The 16,425-nt window shown below is 42.3% G+C and overlaps 1 protein-coding gene across 1 annotated transcript; it reads right to left on the reverse strand.

Annotated features, from left to right (window-relative positions):
* Window positions 1-4,541: 4,541 nt before the first annotated feature.
* LOC118597725 (beta-defensin 33-like) lies at window positions 4,542-8,845 on the reverse strand. Its single transcript, XM_036209408.1, has 2 exons — window positions 8,788-8,845; window positions 4,542-4,672 (listed from the first exon to the last, which is right to left on the reverse strand). Exons 1-2 carry the CDS (start codon window positions 8,843-8,845, stop codon window positions 4,542-4,544), a joined length of 189 nt encoding a protein of 62 aa, XP_036065301.1.
* Window positions 8,846-16,425: the final 7,580 nt, after the last annotated feature.

The raw sequence follows: 16,425 nt of genomic DNA on the forward strand, positions 1-16,425 counted from the left end.
CTTGTAGCTGGGCTTAGTAAAGAGCCAAACATGGTTGAACATGACAGTAATCTCAGTACTTGGGAGGTGGACACAGTGGATTAGGAGGTTTAAGATCATCCTCAACTGAGTAGTTTGAAGCCAACCCAGGCCACGAGACCCTGTTTAAGAAAAATAAGAGGAAAATAAAAGATACACAGGAAATGACAGCATAGAGGGATTGATCCTTAGAGATGTGGAATCTTGGAGGAAGACTTTAACTTTTGACTTGCTGAATAATGGACACTTCCAGGAAATTGCAGTTTCTTTAGTTTTAGAGTGTGATTTAGGCAGGAGGTGGTTATTTAAGAGACACTGGGACTCATCTTGTGTAGCAGATTAATAGTACTAATCTGTGAGAACACAGCAGTAGCAGAGAATATTGGGTGGGGAGGAAGATTATTGTCCTCTTGAACATCAACACTCAAGGTGTGGACCCAAGTTAGACATGGAAAAGGCACAGCAGTGCATTGGAGATGAGAGCACACTTTCCAGTTGTGGAGGGAAACAAAAAAGAGGGCAATGAAAGTCAGCCAGAGGTTTGAGGTACAGCCTGAGGGGGCTTCGCTTGTAGCCATCCTGATAAACTGCCCTCCTATGTCCATTTTAACAGCATCACAGGACTGCCATAGATCTATGAGGTTAAAAACATCTTAGTTGTGTATTCAATTCTCATGTCCCCTACTCTTAGCCATGCCAAACTTGAATCTAGATCACTGCATTGACCTCTGCTACTCCATCTTCTTTGTGGCATCACTGGGCTTTTAGAGGGTGGAATGTTTTCTTACTGTCCCCAGATTATGAAGAGTGGGCACCCCAGAGCTGTTCACAAACCATGCTGGTAATCATTGATGAGTTCTTTGTTTTGTTTTTTGAGACAGGTTTTCTCTGTGTAGCTTTGTGCCTTTCCTGGATCTCGCTCTGTAGGCCGGGCTAGCTTTGAACTCACAAAGATCTGCCTGGCTCTGCCTCCTGGGTGCTGGGATTAAAGGCATGCTCCACCACCGCCCAGCCCATTGATGAGTTCTTGTTTTTTTTTTCTCTCCTTTTTTTATTTATTATATTTGTGTTTTAACTTTACACATCAGCCATGGGTTCCCCTGTCCTCCCCCATCCTGCCCCCACCCATACTTTCTCCCTAGCCCTTCCCCTCCATCCCCATTTCCTCCAGGGCCAAGACTCCCCTAGGGATTCAATTCAACCTGGTGGATTCAGTACAGGCAGGTCCAGTCCCCTCCTTCCAGGCTGAGCAATGTGTCCCTGTGGAAGCCCAAGGTTCCAAACAGCCAGCTCATGCACTAAGGATAGGTCTGGATCCCACTCCCTGGGTGCCTCCCAAACAGTTCAAGCTATTCAATTGTCTCACTTATCCAGAGGGCCTGATCCAGTTGGGGGCTCAACAGCTATTAGTTCATAATTCATGTGTTACCATTAGTTTGGCTATTTGTCCCTGTGCTTTTCTAATCTTGGTCTCAACAATTCACACTCTTACAGCCCCTCCTCTTTCTTGACAATTGGACTCCTGGAGCCCCACAGGGCCTGGCCAAGGATCTCTGCATCCACTTCCATCAGTTATTGGATGAGAGTTCCAGCATGACCTTTAGGGTGTTCGGCCATCTGATCACCAGACTAGGTCAGATCAGGCTTTGTCTCCACCACTGCCAGTAGTCTACAGAGGATATATAATTGTGGATTTCTGGGGACCTCTCTAGCACTTTGCTTCTTCCTGTTCTCATGTGGTCTTCATTTATCATGGTCTGTTATTCCTTGTTCTCTCTTTCTCTTCTTGATCCAGCTGGGAACTCCTGCTCCCCTAAGCTCTCTTTCCCTCAAAACTTGCTCTTCATTACTCCCACTGTTGTCCAGGTTGTTCATGTAGATCTCATCCATTTCTCTGTCATTGGGCGATCCCTGTGTCTTTCCTAGGGTCCCGTTTTCTAGGTAGCCTCCCTGGAGTTGTGTAGCAGTCTAGTCATCTTTGTTTTACATCTAGTATCCTCCTATGAGTGAATACATACCTTGTTTGTCTTTCTGAGTCTGGGTTACCTCACTCAGGATGATTTTTTCTAGATCCATCCATTTGCCTGCAAACCTCATGATGTCATTGTTTTTCTCTGCTGAGTAATGCTCCATTTGGTGTATATGTAACACATTTTCTTTATCCATTCTTCAGTTGAAGGGCATCTGGGTTGTTTCCAGGTTCTGGCTATTATAAACAATGCTGATATGAACATAGCTGAGCAAATGCCCTTGTGGTATGATTGAGCATTCCTTGGGTATATGCCCAAGAGTGCTATAGCTGAGTCTTGGGGGAGATGGATTCCCAATTTTCTAAGGAAGTGCCACATTGATTTCCAAAGTGGCTGTGCAAGCTTGCATTCCCACCAGCAGTGGAGGAGAGTTCCCATTGCTCCACATTGAATTGAAGACCCTGACATTAACCCGAACACCTATGAACATATAATTTTTGACAGAGAAGCCAAAAATGTACAATGGAAAAAAGAAAGCATCTTCAACAAATGGTGCTGGCATAACTGGGTGTCAATGTGTAGAAGGCTGCAAATAGATCCATATCTGTCACTGTGCACAAAACTTAAGTCCAAGTGGATCAAAGACCTCAACATAAATCCAGTTACTCTGAACCTGATAGAAGAGAAAGTAGGAAGTACTCTTGAACGCATTGGCACTGGAGATCACTTTCTAAATATAACACCAGTAGCACAGACACTGAGAGAAACAATCAATCAATGGGACCTGTTGAAACTGGGAAGCTTTTGTAGAGCAAAGGACATGGTCAACAAGACAAAGCGACAGCCTACAGAATGGGAAAAGGTCTTCACCAACCCCACATCTGACAGAGGGTTGATATGCAGAATATATAAAGAACTCCATAAATTAGACATCAAAATGCCCAATTGTCCAATTAAGAAATGGGCTATAGAACTAAACAGAGAATTCTCAACAGAGGAAGTTCAAATGGCTGAAAGTCATTTAAGAAATTTCTCAACATCCCTAATTATCCAGGAAATGCAAATCAAGACAACTCTGAGATACCACCTTACACCTGTCATAATGGCTAACATCAAAAACACAGAAGACAGCTTATGCTGGAGAGGATGTGGAGCATTGATGAGTTCTTAATGCTCTGGGGTAAAGGGCATGAGGTCATGAGGCAGAGCATAGTTCTGAGTTATAGAAGATAATTTTTACTAAGGGGGAGATGGCTCAGTGGAATAGATATTCCTGTTGTACAATTGTGAAGCCCTGAGTTTGAATCACTAGATCCATGTAAAAGCTAGATCTAGTGACCGGTTCTTGTAACCTCACGATTAGGCAAAGTCAGAGGGGCAGGTTCTCCAGGGCTCACTAGCCAGCCAGTTTAGCTGAAATGGAGAGTGTCAGAGGAAGATGCCTCAACCAGCCTCTGACTTACACACACACAGACACACAGACACACAGACACACAGACACACACACATACACACAGTGACAAAAGAAATCAGGTCAATCATTACTGACTGTGTCCTTAGATTTATTCTCTAATATTTGGGGGCACTGGACATATTCTGAAACCTCTGCCTACTTTAATGTATCAGTGACTTCCTGTTTAATGAGACATCTCTTGAGAAGAAAGGTTGAGGTTAGTTTCTCGGAGGCAGCTCTGCAGTTTCCTAAGGGTTTGTCAAGACGGTCACTGCTGACGTCATCTCAACTTTACAGTGTTCATTTAATCATTGTCTTAGTCACTGCTCCATTGCTGTGAAAATGCCACGACCAAGGCAACTTATAGAAGAAATCACTGGACACTGGACTGGGGGCTTGTTTATGGTTTCAGAGGTTAGTCTATGATCATCATGGTCGGGAGCTCAGCAGCAGGAGAGCAGGCATCGTTCTGGAGCACAAGATTCACAAATTATAGGCAGGATGTAGGGCAAGATGAGACTGGGCCTTGTGGTATTTTGTAACCTCGAAGCCCTTCCCCCTGAGATGCTCCTAACAAGGTCACACTCCCCAATCCTTTCCAAACAGTTCCACTAACTGGGGACCAAGCATTCAAACTATGATCCAACAGGGGCTATCCCCTTTCAAATCACCACATTAACTGTTTCAACTTTGAGTCTCATTGACAAGTTTGCTCAGCCTTCTGTTTCAATTCCACAGATTTTCTGGTTTAGGTTTTCCTCAAATTAAGTACTTACTTTCACTGAGATGAGAAAGGCAGACAGGAAGCAGAAATTTCAATATCAACCTCCCTTGCTTTTAGCCCCAAACTTTCAGCAAAATTTCCTTGCTATGTTTGCAAATCTGGGTGAGCCTTTCATTTCTTGAATAAGAGGCTAAGAACCTGGAAACACTGGACCACAAACCCACCACCACCACATTCTCCCTTTTCAAGTTTACTGGCATTCCATCTAAAATTTATATCTTGGGAAGAGTACATGTGCATTATGATGTCTTTATTACTTGGAAATCAGAGCAGGTGCCTACTCTCACGCTGAATCTCACATGTCAGTGAGCTGCCATTAAAGCCTACAGCAGTGTTTGTATCGACTTTTGCATTCTGCAGGCAGGATGGAGCACCCATGGGTTTTTTGATTCTTGCACATGCCACCCATTTTCTCACATTGACGAAATCTCAAATTTCCTCTGTGCCCTGTAGGGAAAGGGGAGAGAATCGGTGAAGAAACAAAGCTTCATCAAAACAAAGATGCTATAATTTATTGTACCTAGCAAGGGTGCGAAAACCAGTCCACAAGACCCACACTAACTTTCTGATGGCTTGTGTGTCACCTGAGGTGGTAACCATTTTCTCACTGGCAGACTTTACAAAGAAAATTAGATGAGGGAGCTCATTTGATAATGTATGAAGTTCACATTCTAGTGTTGTTGTTGATCGAGACAGCTGGAAGACAGCCATGCTTACTCACTTACTCTCTGTGGTTGCTTTATGACAAAGACAGAGGTGACTTGTGGTTGCTGAGGCCATGAGTCACCAAAGCCTGTTTTTTTGTTTTTTTCTTCCTGTTCCATCTGAAAGCCTTTGGTGCCTGTAACTTAAGTTTCATTTTCATGTGAAGCTGCTTGGATCAGAGAAAACACCTCCCATGACTAACTTTGTCTCAAAAATCTGAGTGTAATTCACTTCCTTGCACATGTCCTTTATAAAGCCTTCCTAAAGTGCCTTCCTCCTAGACAGTGCAAAACTTGACTAGTGTGCAACAAATATCAGGCTATACACAGCCAGTGAATGACAGAAGAGGTGTGCTTCTGGGGTTGAATGCTGTATCTCCTGTGTTTGGTGTGGTGTATATGATTTCATACATGATATGCCATGGCACATAACCAGTGTCAACTGTCCTATGTCACAGTGAATTAAGCTAGGAAGATCTGAAGCCATAGAGAGAGTTAGGGAATAGAGAGAACCTGCATTATGTCCAAAAATCAAGAAAACCAAAGAATGAAAGACAGCCATGAGTAAATGCTGAGTATTGTTTCTATCAAAGCCTATGTTTTTGAGGTGCTATGTTCTGATGGAGAGCACAGCAACTGGGAATAAGAGACTTTGGTTCTAAATCTAGCTATCTTGCCACTATAGAAAGAAAACAAAAATAAACATGCAGATGCAGATATACGCTACTGTCATAGTCACCTCCACAAGCATATCTATCATCAGTGAATGTACCCATCATCCAGTTATCATCTATATGCTATCAATTATCTTTCCATATCCCCTTCCCCCTGTCTCTTCTATTAGGGTGTTCAAAAATTGGTCTGGCTCTCTATTGTCTCAACACAAAAATATGATGCTCTTATCTTTTGCCTAAGTACACATAGCTATGAGCCCAGCCAGTGTACTTTGAACAGAAAGGATGCCTTCTTGGGGCTCCAGTTCCTAACTATTAGTGTGAAACTCCTTGGATACTCTTCCCTTTTTCAGTGGGCAGCAGCAACACCCATGGTGGTGGCTGTTTTGTGAGCTTGGATTGCAGTGAGCAAAGCACCTCTGTGGCCTGAGCGGATTTGCACCTCAGCGAGGGGATGAAATCCCTTTGTTCTTAAGATGTCAAGGCTGGGCACATATGTTTCTCCATACAAGATCACCAGGTAAAAATGAGACTGCTTCACTAAATCTGAATTTTCAGGGAGGTAAGAATTATGCTATTAGAATAAACACACCTCAAACATTGCATGGGCCATATTCATACCAAAAATCAATCTTTGTTATTTATAGCATAATAAATAAACTTATTATCTAAGATTGTTGGGCATTTAATAGTATTATTTGCAGAACTGAACTATTTTTACTTGTGAATTTCACCATGTATAATCTCTGGCTTGAAGCAAATTATGTCATACCTACATGACAGCTATAAAATACCCACTCTATAACTATCACTGCAAAGAATAAAGTAGCTGCCTTATGTTGGAAGCCTGTGTTGTATCATGGTGATGTACATCTTCAATCCTAGCATTCAGGAGGCAGGGAGATTTGAGTTTGAGACCAGTGTGGTCTACATAGTGAGTTCCTGGCCAGCCAGAGCTCATAATATCTGAAAAATCTGTCTAAAAAGGGAGGTTTTTGGTTGGGTATTTAGCTCAGAGGTGGAGCACTTGCCTAGCAAGCACAAGGCCCTGGGTTCAATCCTCATCTCCAAAAAAAGGAGGTATTTAGGGATTAGAAAGATGGCTTGGCAGTTAAAAACACTAACCATTCTTTAGAATATACATGTTTGATTCCCAACATCAGGCTGCTTACAATGACCTGTAATTCTAGGTTAGGCGAATCTAATGCCTCCTCCATGGACATAATATTTAAAGGTAATAAAAATGAAATCTAAAAATTTTCAGGAAAATGGATCAACTTAAAATATATAATGTTAATTGAGATACAATCTTACAAAGAAAAAAATACATATGATCTCTCTCTTATGCAGAATCTATCTGTGTTTGTGTGTGTATGTGTGTGTGTGTGAAGAAGTGTACATGTGGGTGTGGTAACATGAATACACAAACAAGACGGAGTATAATGAGATGAGAAAGGACTGGATGCAGGTGTAGAGAGAGACATGAAGAGGATACAATTTTTTTTTATTCTAATCCTGTTGTGTGTTCTTTGGTTTCAGTAATGACTAAGTGCATGAAATATATTCAATCCTGACAGTGTACGATTGAGTGTGAAGCTCCACAGCTTCTGTTCTGAACGCCTTGTCTAACTGTACAGCAAGGCTCCACAGCTTCTGTTCTGAATGCCTCATTTAACTGTAGCAAGGCTCCACAGCGTCTGTTCTAAATTCTTCGTCTAACTGTAGCAAGCCTACTGAGTTGTCTCGATCTTGGGTCTCTTTAATATTGATGTGTGATGTTTTCACTTATTAGCAAGGCTTTTTAAAATAATAAAGTTTAAAAAATTCAAAATAAAATAAGAATTAATATTTGAATTTTTAAAAAGTGATATTTGGGAAGAGAAAGTTGTCATGATCATTTGCCATTGTTACTATTTGTGTTGGTGCTGTTTTCATTCATGTGGAAGTGATTTGTAACCTGAAGGACACATTGAAACTGTTGTCTGTCACAATTACTAGTTATTACCAGTAGAAGACCTCAGGGAAGTCTTTTAAAAATAACTGATGGAAGTGGATGCAGAGATCCTCAGCCAGGCCCCAGGTGGAGCTCCAGGTGTCCAACTGTCGAGAAAGAGAAGGGACTGCAAGAGCGTGAATTGTTGATTCCAAGATTGCAAAAAGCACAGGGACAAATAGCCAAACGAATGGAAGCACATGAATTATGAGCCAAAAGCTGTGGAGCCCCCCAGCTGGATCAGGCCATCTGGATAAGTGAGACAATTGAATAGCTTGAACTGTTTGGGAGCCACCCAATCTGTGGGACCAGGACCTATCCTTAGTGCATGAGCTGGCTGTTTGGAACCTTGGGCTTACACAGGGACATCTGCTCAGCCTGGAAGGAGGTGACAGGACCTTCCAGTACTGAATCTACCAGGTTTAAATGAATCTCCAGGGGTGTCTTGGTCCTGGAGGACATGGGAATGGAGGGGTGGGTGCGGGAGGGGGGAGGACAGGGGAACCAATGGCTGATGTGTAAAATTAAAACACATAATAATAAAGAAAAAAAAAGGAAAAAAAGTAACAAGATGACAAACTTAATAAAACTAAAATGAGTACAAAGGGTAAAAAAAATTCTTTAAGTTTCCCAGTGTTTGTAAAGTGAAACATTTCTACACACCTTCTTAGTTTCTTCTCTTTGTAAAGTGAAGCATTTCTACACACTGTCTTCCCTATCACTATAACAAAAGCAACTTAAGGGAGACAGCCTTCATTTTAGCTCACAGTGAAGTCATGTTGACAGGAACTTCAGGGAGTTGGCTGTGTTGTATCGATGTCATGAAGCAGAGGGGGTAAATGCATGTGTGTTAATGCTCAGCTGACATCCTCCACTCAGATATAGTCCAGGATCTATTGCCCAGGAAGCACATGGTTCTTCCCATATCAATTAAAGTAATCAAGACAAACCCTCCGCAGACATACCTAGAGGCTCTTATTCTAGACGAATCTGATTCCGTTTAGTTGACAAGCACCAAGGACCAGATATGTTATGCTTCTTATAGCCATGTCATACATTATGTTTCTTATAACTATGTCATATACTACTAGTATATATTTCATTTCATGATTGAACTATGGATTTGTTTAGTTTATTCCAGGCTCCAAAGTCATTGACCATCTCACCCATCCAGGTGAGTTCACAGCTTACCCGATCCTATCTGAGTAAAACATACAAGAAGGAGAAAAAGAAGAAACAGCAGCTTCATGGTGAGAAGTGAGTTCTTGGCATGGAAGGAGGCAGTATCTGAGGACAGCGACTCCTTCTTCAGTGCGCATCAATGATCTGGGGGGGTGGGGTGGAATGATTCAGCTAGAAGAAACGCTTATATTCTTAGTGCAGATGTTCAAATACGACCACAGTGTGATTGGGGATGTCTTACCCATGAACTCATGGTTACAAACCCAAGCTGCCCTCTGTCAAAAAGAGAAGCATTTAGCTGAGCAGGCCAGTTCACATTCGTAATTCCAAAACTTAGAAAGTAAAGGGTGGGAGGATTGTGAGCTGAAGCCAGTCTGGGTTACACAGTAAGTTACAACACAGCATGGGCTACATGGTAAAAAAAACCCATCTCAACAAAACCAAAGGAAGCAAGCTAAACAACAACAAGAACAAAAACAAAAAACAAAACAACAACAACAACAACAACAACAAAACCCTACATGAGATTTCCAGTAAGTCAGGATTTTCCAATGGATTTCATTTCTACTTGTGATTTGAAGGACTTACGTTTGGTTTTTGTTTTAGCTTGTTTGTTGAGACAGGATCTCTCTATGTACCACAGTGGCTGCCCTCAAACTTGCTGTGTAGACCAGAGTGACCTTGAACTTGCAGTGATTTGCTTGCCTCTATCTCTCAGGTGCTGGGAAAATAGGGATACACTCCCACCCCGGACCCAAGAAGCTAAAAACTAGAAGATATTTTATAAATGGAAACTCCCTTCTTTGCTTATTCAGTTTCAATATTTTGTGTTAACCAATTGAGAAGGGCTGCTTCTCTGCAGGTTCAGCTCTCTCCATGGCCAGCTCTTGGATAGCCCACAGCTGGGGAGGCATGCAATACCAGAAGATGTCTTAATACTGATGCTGCATCAAAGCCATCAATACATGGCTGAAAAAAATGTATGAGCAGATAGAAGAAGGCAGAAGGGAAGTAAAGAAGTGTTATAGTCTTCACGTTTGTGTCACCTGACAAGCTCTGTGTTGAAACGCCAGTCCTAAGGAGTGGGATTTGTGGGAGTCAAAAGGTTGGCATCAGGACCCTCAGAGAGATCCATGTCCTTACACAGATCTCCCGACACCTTCAACAGGGGTCCTCAACCTCCATGGCTATGAGAAATGAAGTGTGTGTGTGTGTGTGTGTGTGTGTGTGTGTGTGTGTGTGTGTGTGTCTGTGTCTGTGTCTGTGTCTGTTGTAGTTTGTTGTAGCATCTTGAAGGAACAAAGACATTAAGAAGTAAATGAAACAACAGAGTGAAGAAGAGAGAGTAGGATTAAGGGAAGGGCTTCAGAGACCCAAATCTCCCTACTCACTTGCTAGTGGTTGCCCTACACTGCTAAGTGATATCCCTGTTCGAGAATCAAGGGTAGGTGGTACTTTAGATATTGCCATCAAATAAATTGCTCCACCATCAACGGAGGCTTTAGGGGACAGGGAAAAAGGAATCTTACCTACTCATTAAAAGAGCTATGTGGTTAGATAAGACTGGGTTCAAAGACTGCTTTGCCCCTCACTGAGAGATCTTTTGCAAGTAATTCAACCTTTGAACACTTTAGTTCTTCCTCTGTTCTTGCCACACAGTTGAGTGTCTGTGTAGGAAAATGGACTCTTGGAGCACTCAGCAACTCTTTGTGTTGGTGATGATTATTTAACCAACTTCCTTCCTTCTCTACATCCCAGGAACGGAGGAGACTCAGGGCAAGTTGGTGGTGGACTTACACCTCTTCATGAAGAGTGTCTAGCTTTGCCTGATATCATGGCTAGGAGTTTCAGAGTAAACTGCAAAGGGATTAAGTAACCTCTGAGCATGTGTTTCCTCAGAGGAAAGCTAAGTGGTCTCAGAAACTGGGGGAGAAATGTAAAACTAAATAAAGACAGTCTGTCTCTCTTCCAGTCCAAAGGTGAAATGTCAGGTGGGAAACTGAATATGTGGGATAAAGATCCTAGAAATGAATTTGAATTGTAAACACAACCCCCCCCCCCGGATTTCACTTCTAAATATTGTCATAATTTAACAGCTTTATCATTTAATAAAATGATTTTGAACATCACCCATCACTCCAATAAAAGAATTTTCTTAAATAACTTTATATTCCAGAGTCTTAAATGTAACACTTAGCTCATACAGCATTCACGTAACATAGGTACTTTCTTCAAGCAAGACAATACATACTGAGCCTAGATCAATTTCAAAAATTACACTTTTAACAGTTTTTTTCTTGCTAAAATAATGTTTGCGGAATGAAGGATATGGATACAGGAAAACTCTGTGTGTGTGTGTGTGTGTGTGTGTGTGTGTGTGTGTGTGTGTGTGTTTGCACACATGAACAAATGCACATGCCTGAGAACTAGAGAGTATAAGATCAGAGAATGAAAGCTCTAGTCATCCTGTCGATCAGAGGGTAGATTGTGGTAGGCTGAGATGCTAAAGCAAGGTTATCAAAGTAGTAACTGTCTAAAGAGAAGGACATTCTAGATTTCAATGTTTTATTACTGATAGTTGCTGTGGAACCAGAGAAAGGCTAGGAAATAGAAAATATTGCTGCCTCGTCCCTAGGGAAACCTGTCATTTTGTGAGCATATTCCTGTGCTGCAGGGTCCTTCTCTCTCCTGCCCATCTCCAATTCCTGGAAATAACCCCAAACAGTGATGGACCACAATGGTTTTCTAGGACATGGTGATTATTGATGGTGTTGGCTTATCTTTTTCCAACTTGTTTGCCCACTTCCCTTCTCAGCCTAAGAATAAAGGAAACATGAGATGAGAGAATGTCAGTCGTGAGCCCCTGGGTTCCACTTGGAAGTCATCTCAGAGTTTAGAATTTATCTCCAAATTTACAGTAAAGTCAAATAACTCCCACTTTCAATTCTACACTATTATTCATAGTGCATCCCACCAAAACAGTGCTGATGCAAAGATTCCTTAATCTCAGAGGAGACTTTTAGAAAGGGTTTTCTGCTGTCTATTACTGACTGTAAAAATACATTTGTGTTTTTCCCCTTCGATCTCCTTCACCACAGTGTTTTTAGAGTGAGACTGGGGTGTTGATAAGTGACTCCCTCCACATACTGACTCTAGTGTCCCCTACTGGGTTTTGAGAGATCTGGAGAGAATTCATTACTCTGCTCTTCAGTGTCTCTGTGGGAGAACATTTACTTCCTCCCTGACCTCCTCCTCCTCCTCCTCAGCCTTCCACATTCATAAGGGAACTAATTCTACTCATGAGGGCTACCCTCATGGTCTAATCAAGTCCCCAAAGTCTCACTTCCTAATTCTGCTGCACTGGAGATTCTATTTCAATACACACATTTTGAGCAGACACAAGCATTCAGATGATAGCAAATGAGGAAACAAAAGAAAGCATGTGGTGAAGCTTTTCCACACTCCCCTCTCTCTTTTCACTTGTAGACGTGAAAAGCAGTTATCTGCTCCTCACCTCCTCTTTGCCACAAGGCATCTCCTCAGAACTTACCTAAGCAGTTGGCTCCCTCTGCCCTCCAGCGTGCTGCCTGTACTCTGAGGCAGGGCCGCTTGGGAGTAAGTGCCCATTATGATATAATTGAGAGTCAGGGAAATCATAGGCAGAGGGAGGGGCTTCATAAGACATGCACCATGACCCTGTTGACTTGTCAGACCTGAATGGGGAGAGGAGGGGAAAGGAAGTAGGGCTTGTGTGAACTGTTTCAAAGAGTTTCACTGAATAAAACTTACCAAAGCAATGCATAATAGCTGAGGGGTAATGTAGCATCACAGTTGTTTTTCTTTCTTTTTTTTTTGGGGGGGGGAGCTGAGGATTGAACCCAGGGCCTTGTGCTTGCTAGGCAAGTGCTCTACCACTGAGCTAAATCCCCAACCCCCACAAATGTTTTTCAGTGGAGATACTCAGTAGCGCGGTATGCAAGGTAAAGCCTTGTGGCCAAGGAGCCAAGCTCTTCTCCTTGGTTTTCTTGGACTACAAGTCTCCAGGGTGTCTTCCAGCTCTGTCTTCTATTAGATGGGTGCTTCTCACGAAGACTAAATGACCGGGAAGTTGTGATACATGCCTTTAATCTCAGCCCTTGGGAGGCAGAGGCAGAGAGATGGAGGCCAGCCTGGTCTAGAGTGTGAGTTCCAGGACAGTCAGGGCTATGCAGAGAAACTCTGTCTCAAAAAGAAAAAAAAAAAAAAGACTAAACAATTCATAAGCCATGGGAAAATTAAAAAATACAAGGATAATCAATAGAAAATGGCTTCCATGAATTCGTGAATTCCACAAACACCACATGCCTGACAGGCAGCAGGGATGAAAGTGAGCTAATCAGAGACCAGGAAATGCCAGCTTTAAAAAAATTAATGTTTTTTAAAAAAATTTTTTAAAGAAACATTACTTTTACATCTAAGTTGGACTTGCCTACTGCAATAAACATTGGACACACAGGCTAAAGTTTTATCAGTTACAGTTAGCCCAAAGAGGAAACCCCTGTTCAATGAACCCCAATTACAACCTTATAATTGGAGACTTTCAAAAAAGACCAAATCACCCCCAAAACTAATTCTTTTAAAAATCTTTCATGGCCCTTGGTTAGACTGAGCCTAACTAGGTGTCCAGTGGAAAGGATGTTCATGATTGACAGGCAGAAGCTGGGCCTAGAGTTGTCTCAAAACTCACATGTGTGTTAATGACTGAGCTGAGAGGGCTTGAGAAAGTCAGGGGGTGGGGAATCATTGGGCAGCCCTCTTTCATTCCAGATGGGCTCTCAAACAGTGATTTCAAAGTGATCAGGACTTGTACACTATGTTTAAAGGTTCACATCACAGGGCATGTTATATTCTGGCAACTAGAGAGCCATGTGGAAGATTCTCATCCTTTATGACATCAGAGGCTCTTCAGCAACAGAGACCACTTTCTTAGTACAGACAATTACAGTGGCCTATAAGGGAAGCAAGGGTAGTGTCCTCAAGCCACCTCTTGATGGAACATTTGGAAATACTATATCTTTCATGCAGAAGAGAGTGGAAACACATGAGCCACTCAGAGACTCATTTAAAAATGAGACCCAGCCAGGCAGTGGTGCACGCCTTTAATCCCAGCACTCAGGAGGCAGAGCCAGGCAGATCTCTGTGAGTTTGAGGCCAGCCTAGTCTACAGAGTGAGATCAAGGACAGGCACCATAACTACACAGAGAAACCCTGTCTCAAAAAACAAAACACACACACACACACACACACACACACAAAAAAAAAAAAAAAAAAAAAAAAAAAAAAGAAAGAAAGAAAGAAAGAAAGAAAGAAAGAAAGAAAGAAGAGAAACCCAAAGCACTTAAACTGGCCTCCCTCACCACAGGGCTCATCAGAATCTAAAGTTGGGACTGACCCTACTGGATTCAATAGGGCGGAGTCACTCAGGAATGACAGCTGTGCTGTGGCACAGTTGGCAGACACTCCCTCTTGTCCATCTTGGCACTCTGGCCTTAGACACAGAGAGGTGTTTGTTTCTCCTTCTGTACAACAGGCAAATGCCAAAGTGACAGTTTTCCTGTCAATCCTGGATGAGATCTTCCTTATTCAGGGCCAATTCTGTAAGATTTAGCTTAGAATACTCGTGCCTAAAAAGGGGTTAAATTGGACTAAGTCTTAACGTAATTATTTGTCTACATTTATCTGGATCTAACACATGTTAACCCATCTATTTGCCACATGAGTACAAAAACTTTTAGGATTTTGAAATAACCAATGGCTGTTGGTACTCCTAAGAATGATAATAGTGAGGATATATCTGTGGGTTTGGATCATATACTCTGTCTGGAACTACACATTTTCCAGGCATTGTTTCAGTAAGTTCTGCTCCTAATGTGAATCCATGTTCTCCAGCCTCCTGGGATCAGTCTTCACTCCCAGCCATGGAGCTAAAAATCCTAATGACGAATGTGAGCAAATTTTTAATGTTTCTGAAAAGTCTTCATATGCATTTACACCCAGCCTGCTCTGCTCCTATCCCCTCCCTCCTCCCGTGTCTCCTCAGCACCTCAGACATCTATTCTTTTCCTTGAATAGCTTCCTCTTCTTCCCCAAATCCCACCGTGGAAAAGTCTCTATTGCTCTGCCATATCCCACAGCAGCAGGATCCTGTGAACTTCTGGAGAGAGTGCACGAGGCCCTCTGTTGGTCAAGGTATGAAAGAGAAGAAATTAGCTGAGGACAGGAGCATTGTCCCGCACTGTGGACTCTGGGAGTCTCTCATTTCTTCATCTACAAAACACCCCTAAAGAGAATGTCTCTTTCTTTTGTCCTGTAGGAATAAGACTTTCCACACATATGACAGGCACATAAGCCTTCCTGTGAGGATTATTTTGAATTGGAAACAACTGTGTTTGCCTAAAAGTGATCTTGAACTCTGAGCTACCAGGGCTAACTCTAGATGTATCCATCCCTGAAAAAGCACTGAGTAGAATCTGCTCAACAGATTTACTAAACCGATTCGCATGTTCCCTAAGTTTTGCTCCCATCTTGCCGCCCCTACAAGACTGAGCAGTGATTCCCTTTTCTCTTCTGCTACTGTGCCCTTCGCTGAGAGGCGGCGTAAGTCTGTGTTCTACTGGCTTCCTCTCAGGGGATGTCTCCTGCACTCTTAAAACGTTTTCCTGCTATTTTGTCCCTTGTCACTTTAATTCCCATGACCATGACCAAGGGAATCCAGGAAGACAGAAGAAAATATCTCCCTCCCCCACATCCCTCATGGTTCCCAGTCCCTGGTGGTAGTTAACAAGTAAACTTTTGTGCAGGACAGACTTATTTGGGGTCCTCACTCTCCTTTACCTCCACAGTATATAGCATTCCAAGAAAAGACAAAAGGGACCAGCCATGTGAAAGTGGAAACTCATCTACTATTCAGGGATAAAGCTGCATTGTTTCTTCTAGTGACCAATTATGGAGGCACTATTTTTCCATATTACATTTAAGGAAATGATTTTGATGATCTTCAGATAAATTCCCTGAACAGGTCAAACCTCCTCCAAGGCAGCGTCTCACAGGGAAGACACTCTTTCTTTTAGGAATACAGAGATCCCCTTTGTTTAAGTCCCTGAAGCTCTGTGGTGCATCTCTGTGTGTATACCCCCTAGCTCTGCTTCTGTCAGAAAACCTAACAGCCCTTTCATTTTTAGAAATGAAAAGCCGTTTAACATTTTCTTGCTTTTTACCAATTTTCCCTATGCACTCAAGCATCTTGCCTTCAAAAACAAAATAGTCATTAAAGTCTTTTCTCAGGTAAAATTCGCTGCAAAACCTCGCAAATTGTGCCATTCTCTAGAAGCCAAGAATGACGGCTCCACTTCCTGCAGTAAACATCATCTCATTTCTGCAACCTAAGACAGTGACTTTGGATATCAGTAAAATGGCAAGTTTATTATAGATCAAAATATGAATTATCAAAAATAATTATTTGAAGACAGGCTTTGAATAGTCTAGTATAAAAGTGAGTAGTGCATTTACAAGGTCAGATATTATCCTTATATAAAAGTCAAAGCCGGGCGGTGGTGGTGCACGCCTGTAATCCCAGCACTCAGGAGGCAGAGCCAGGCGGATCTCTGT

The sequence above is a fragment of the Onychomys torridus genome, chromosome 17 (assembly GCF_903995425.1).
Source record: "Onychomys torridus chromosome 17, mOncTor1.1, whole genome shotgun sequence".
Classification (NCBI taxonomy): domain Eukaryota; kingdom Metazoa; phylum Chordata; class Mammalia; order Rodentia; family Cricetidae; genus Onychomys; species Onychomys torridus.

Coding starts and splice junctions, on each gene's coding strand:
- LOC118597725 (XM_036209408.1), bottom strand. CDS start 8,845: ATGAAGCTGCTGTTTCTTCTTTTTCTCCTTCTTGTATGTTTTACTCAG. Junction 4,673..8,787: donor TTTTACTCAGATAGGATCGG/GTAAGCTGTGAA, acceptor CTTTCCCTACAG/GGCACAGAGGAAATTTGAGA.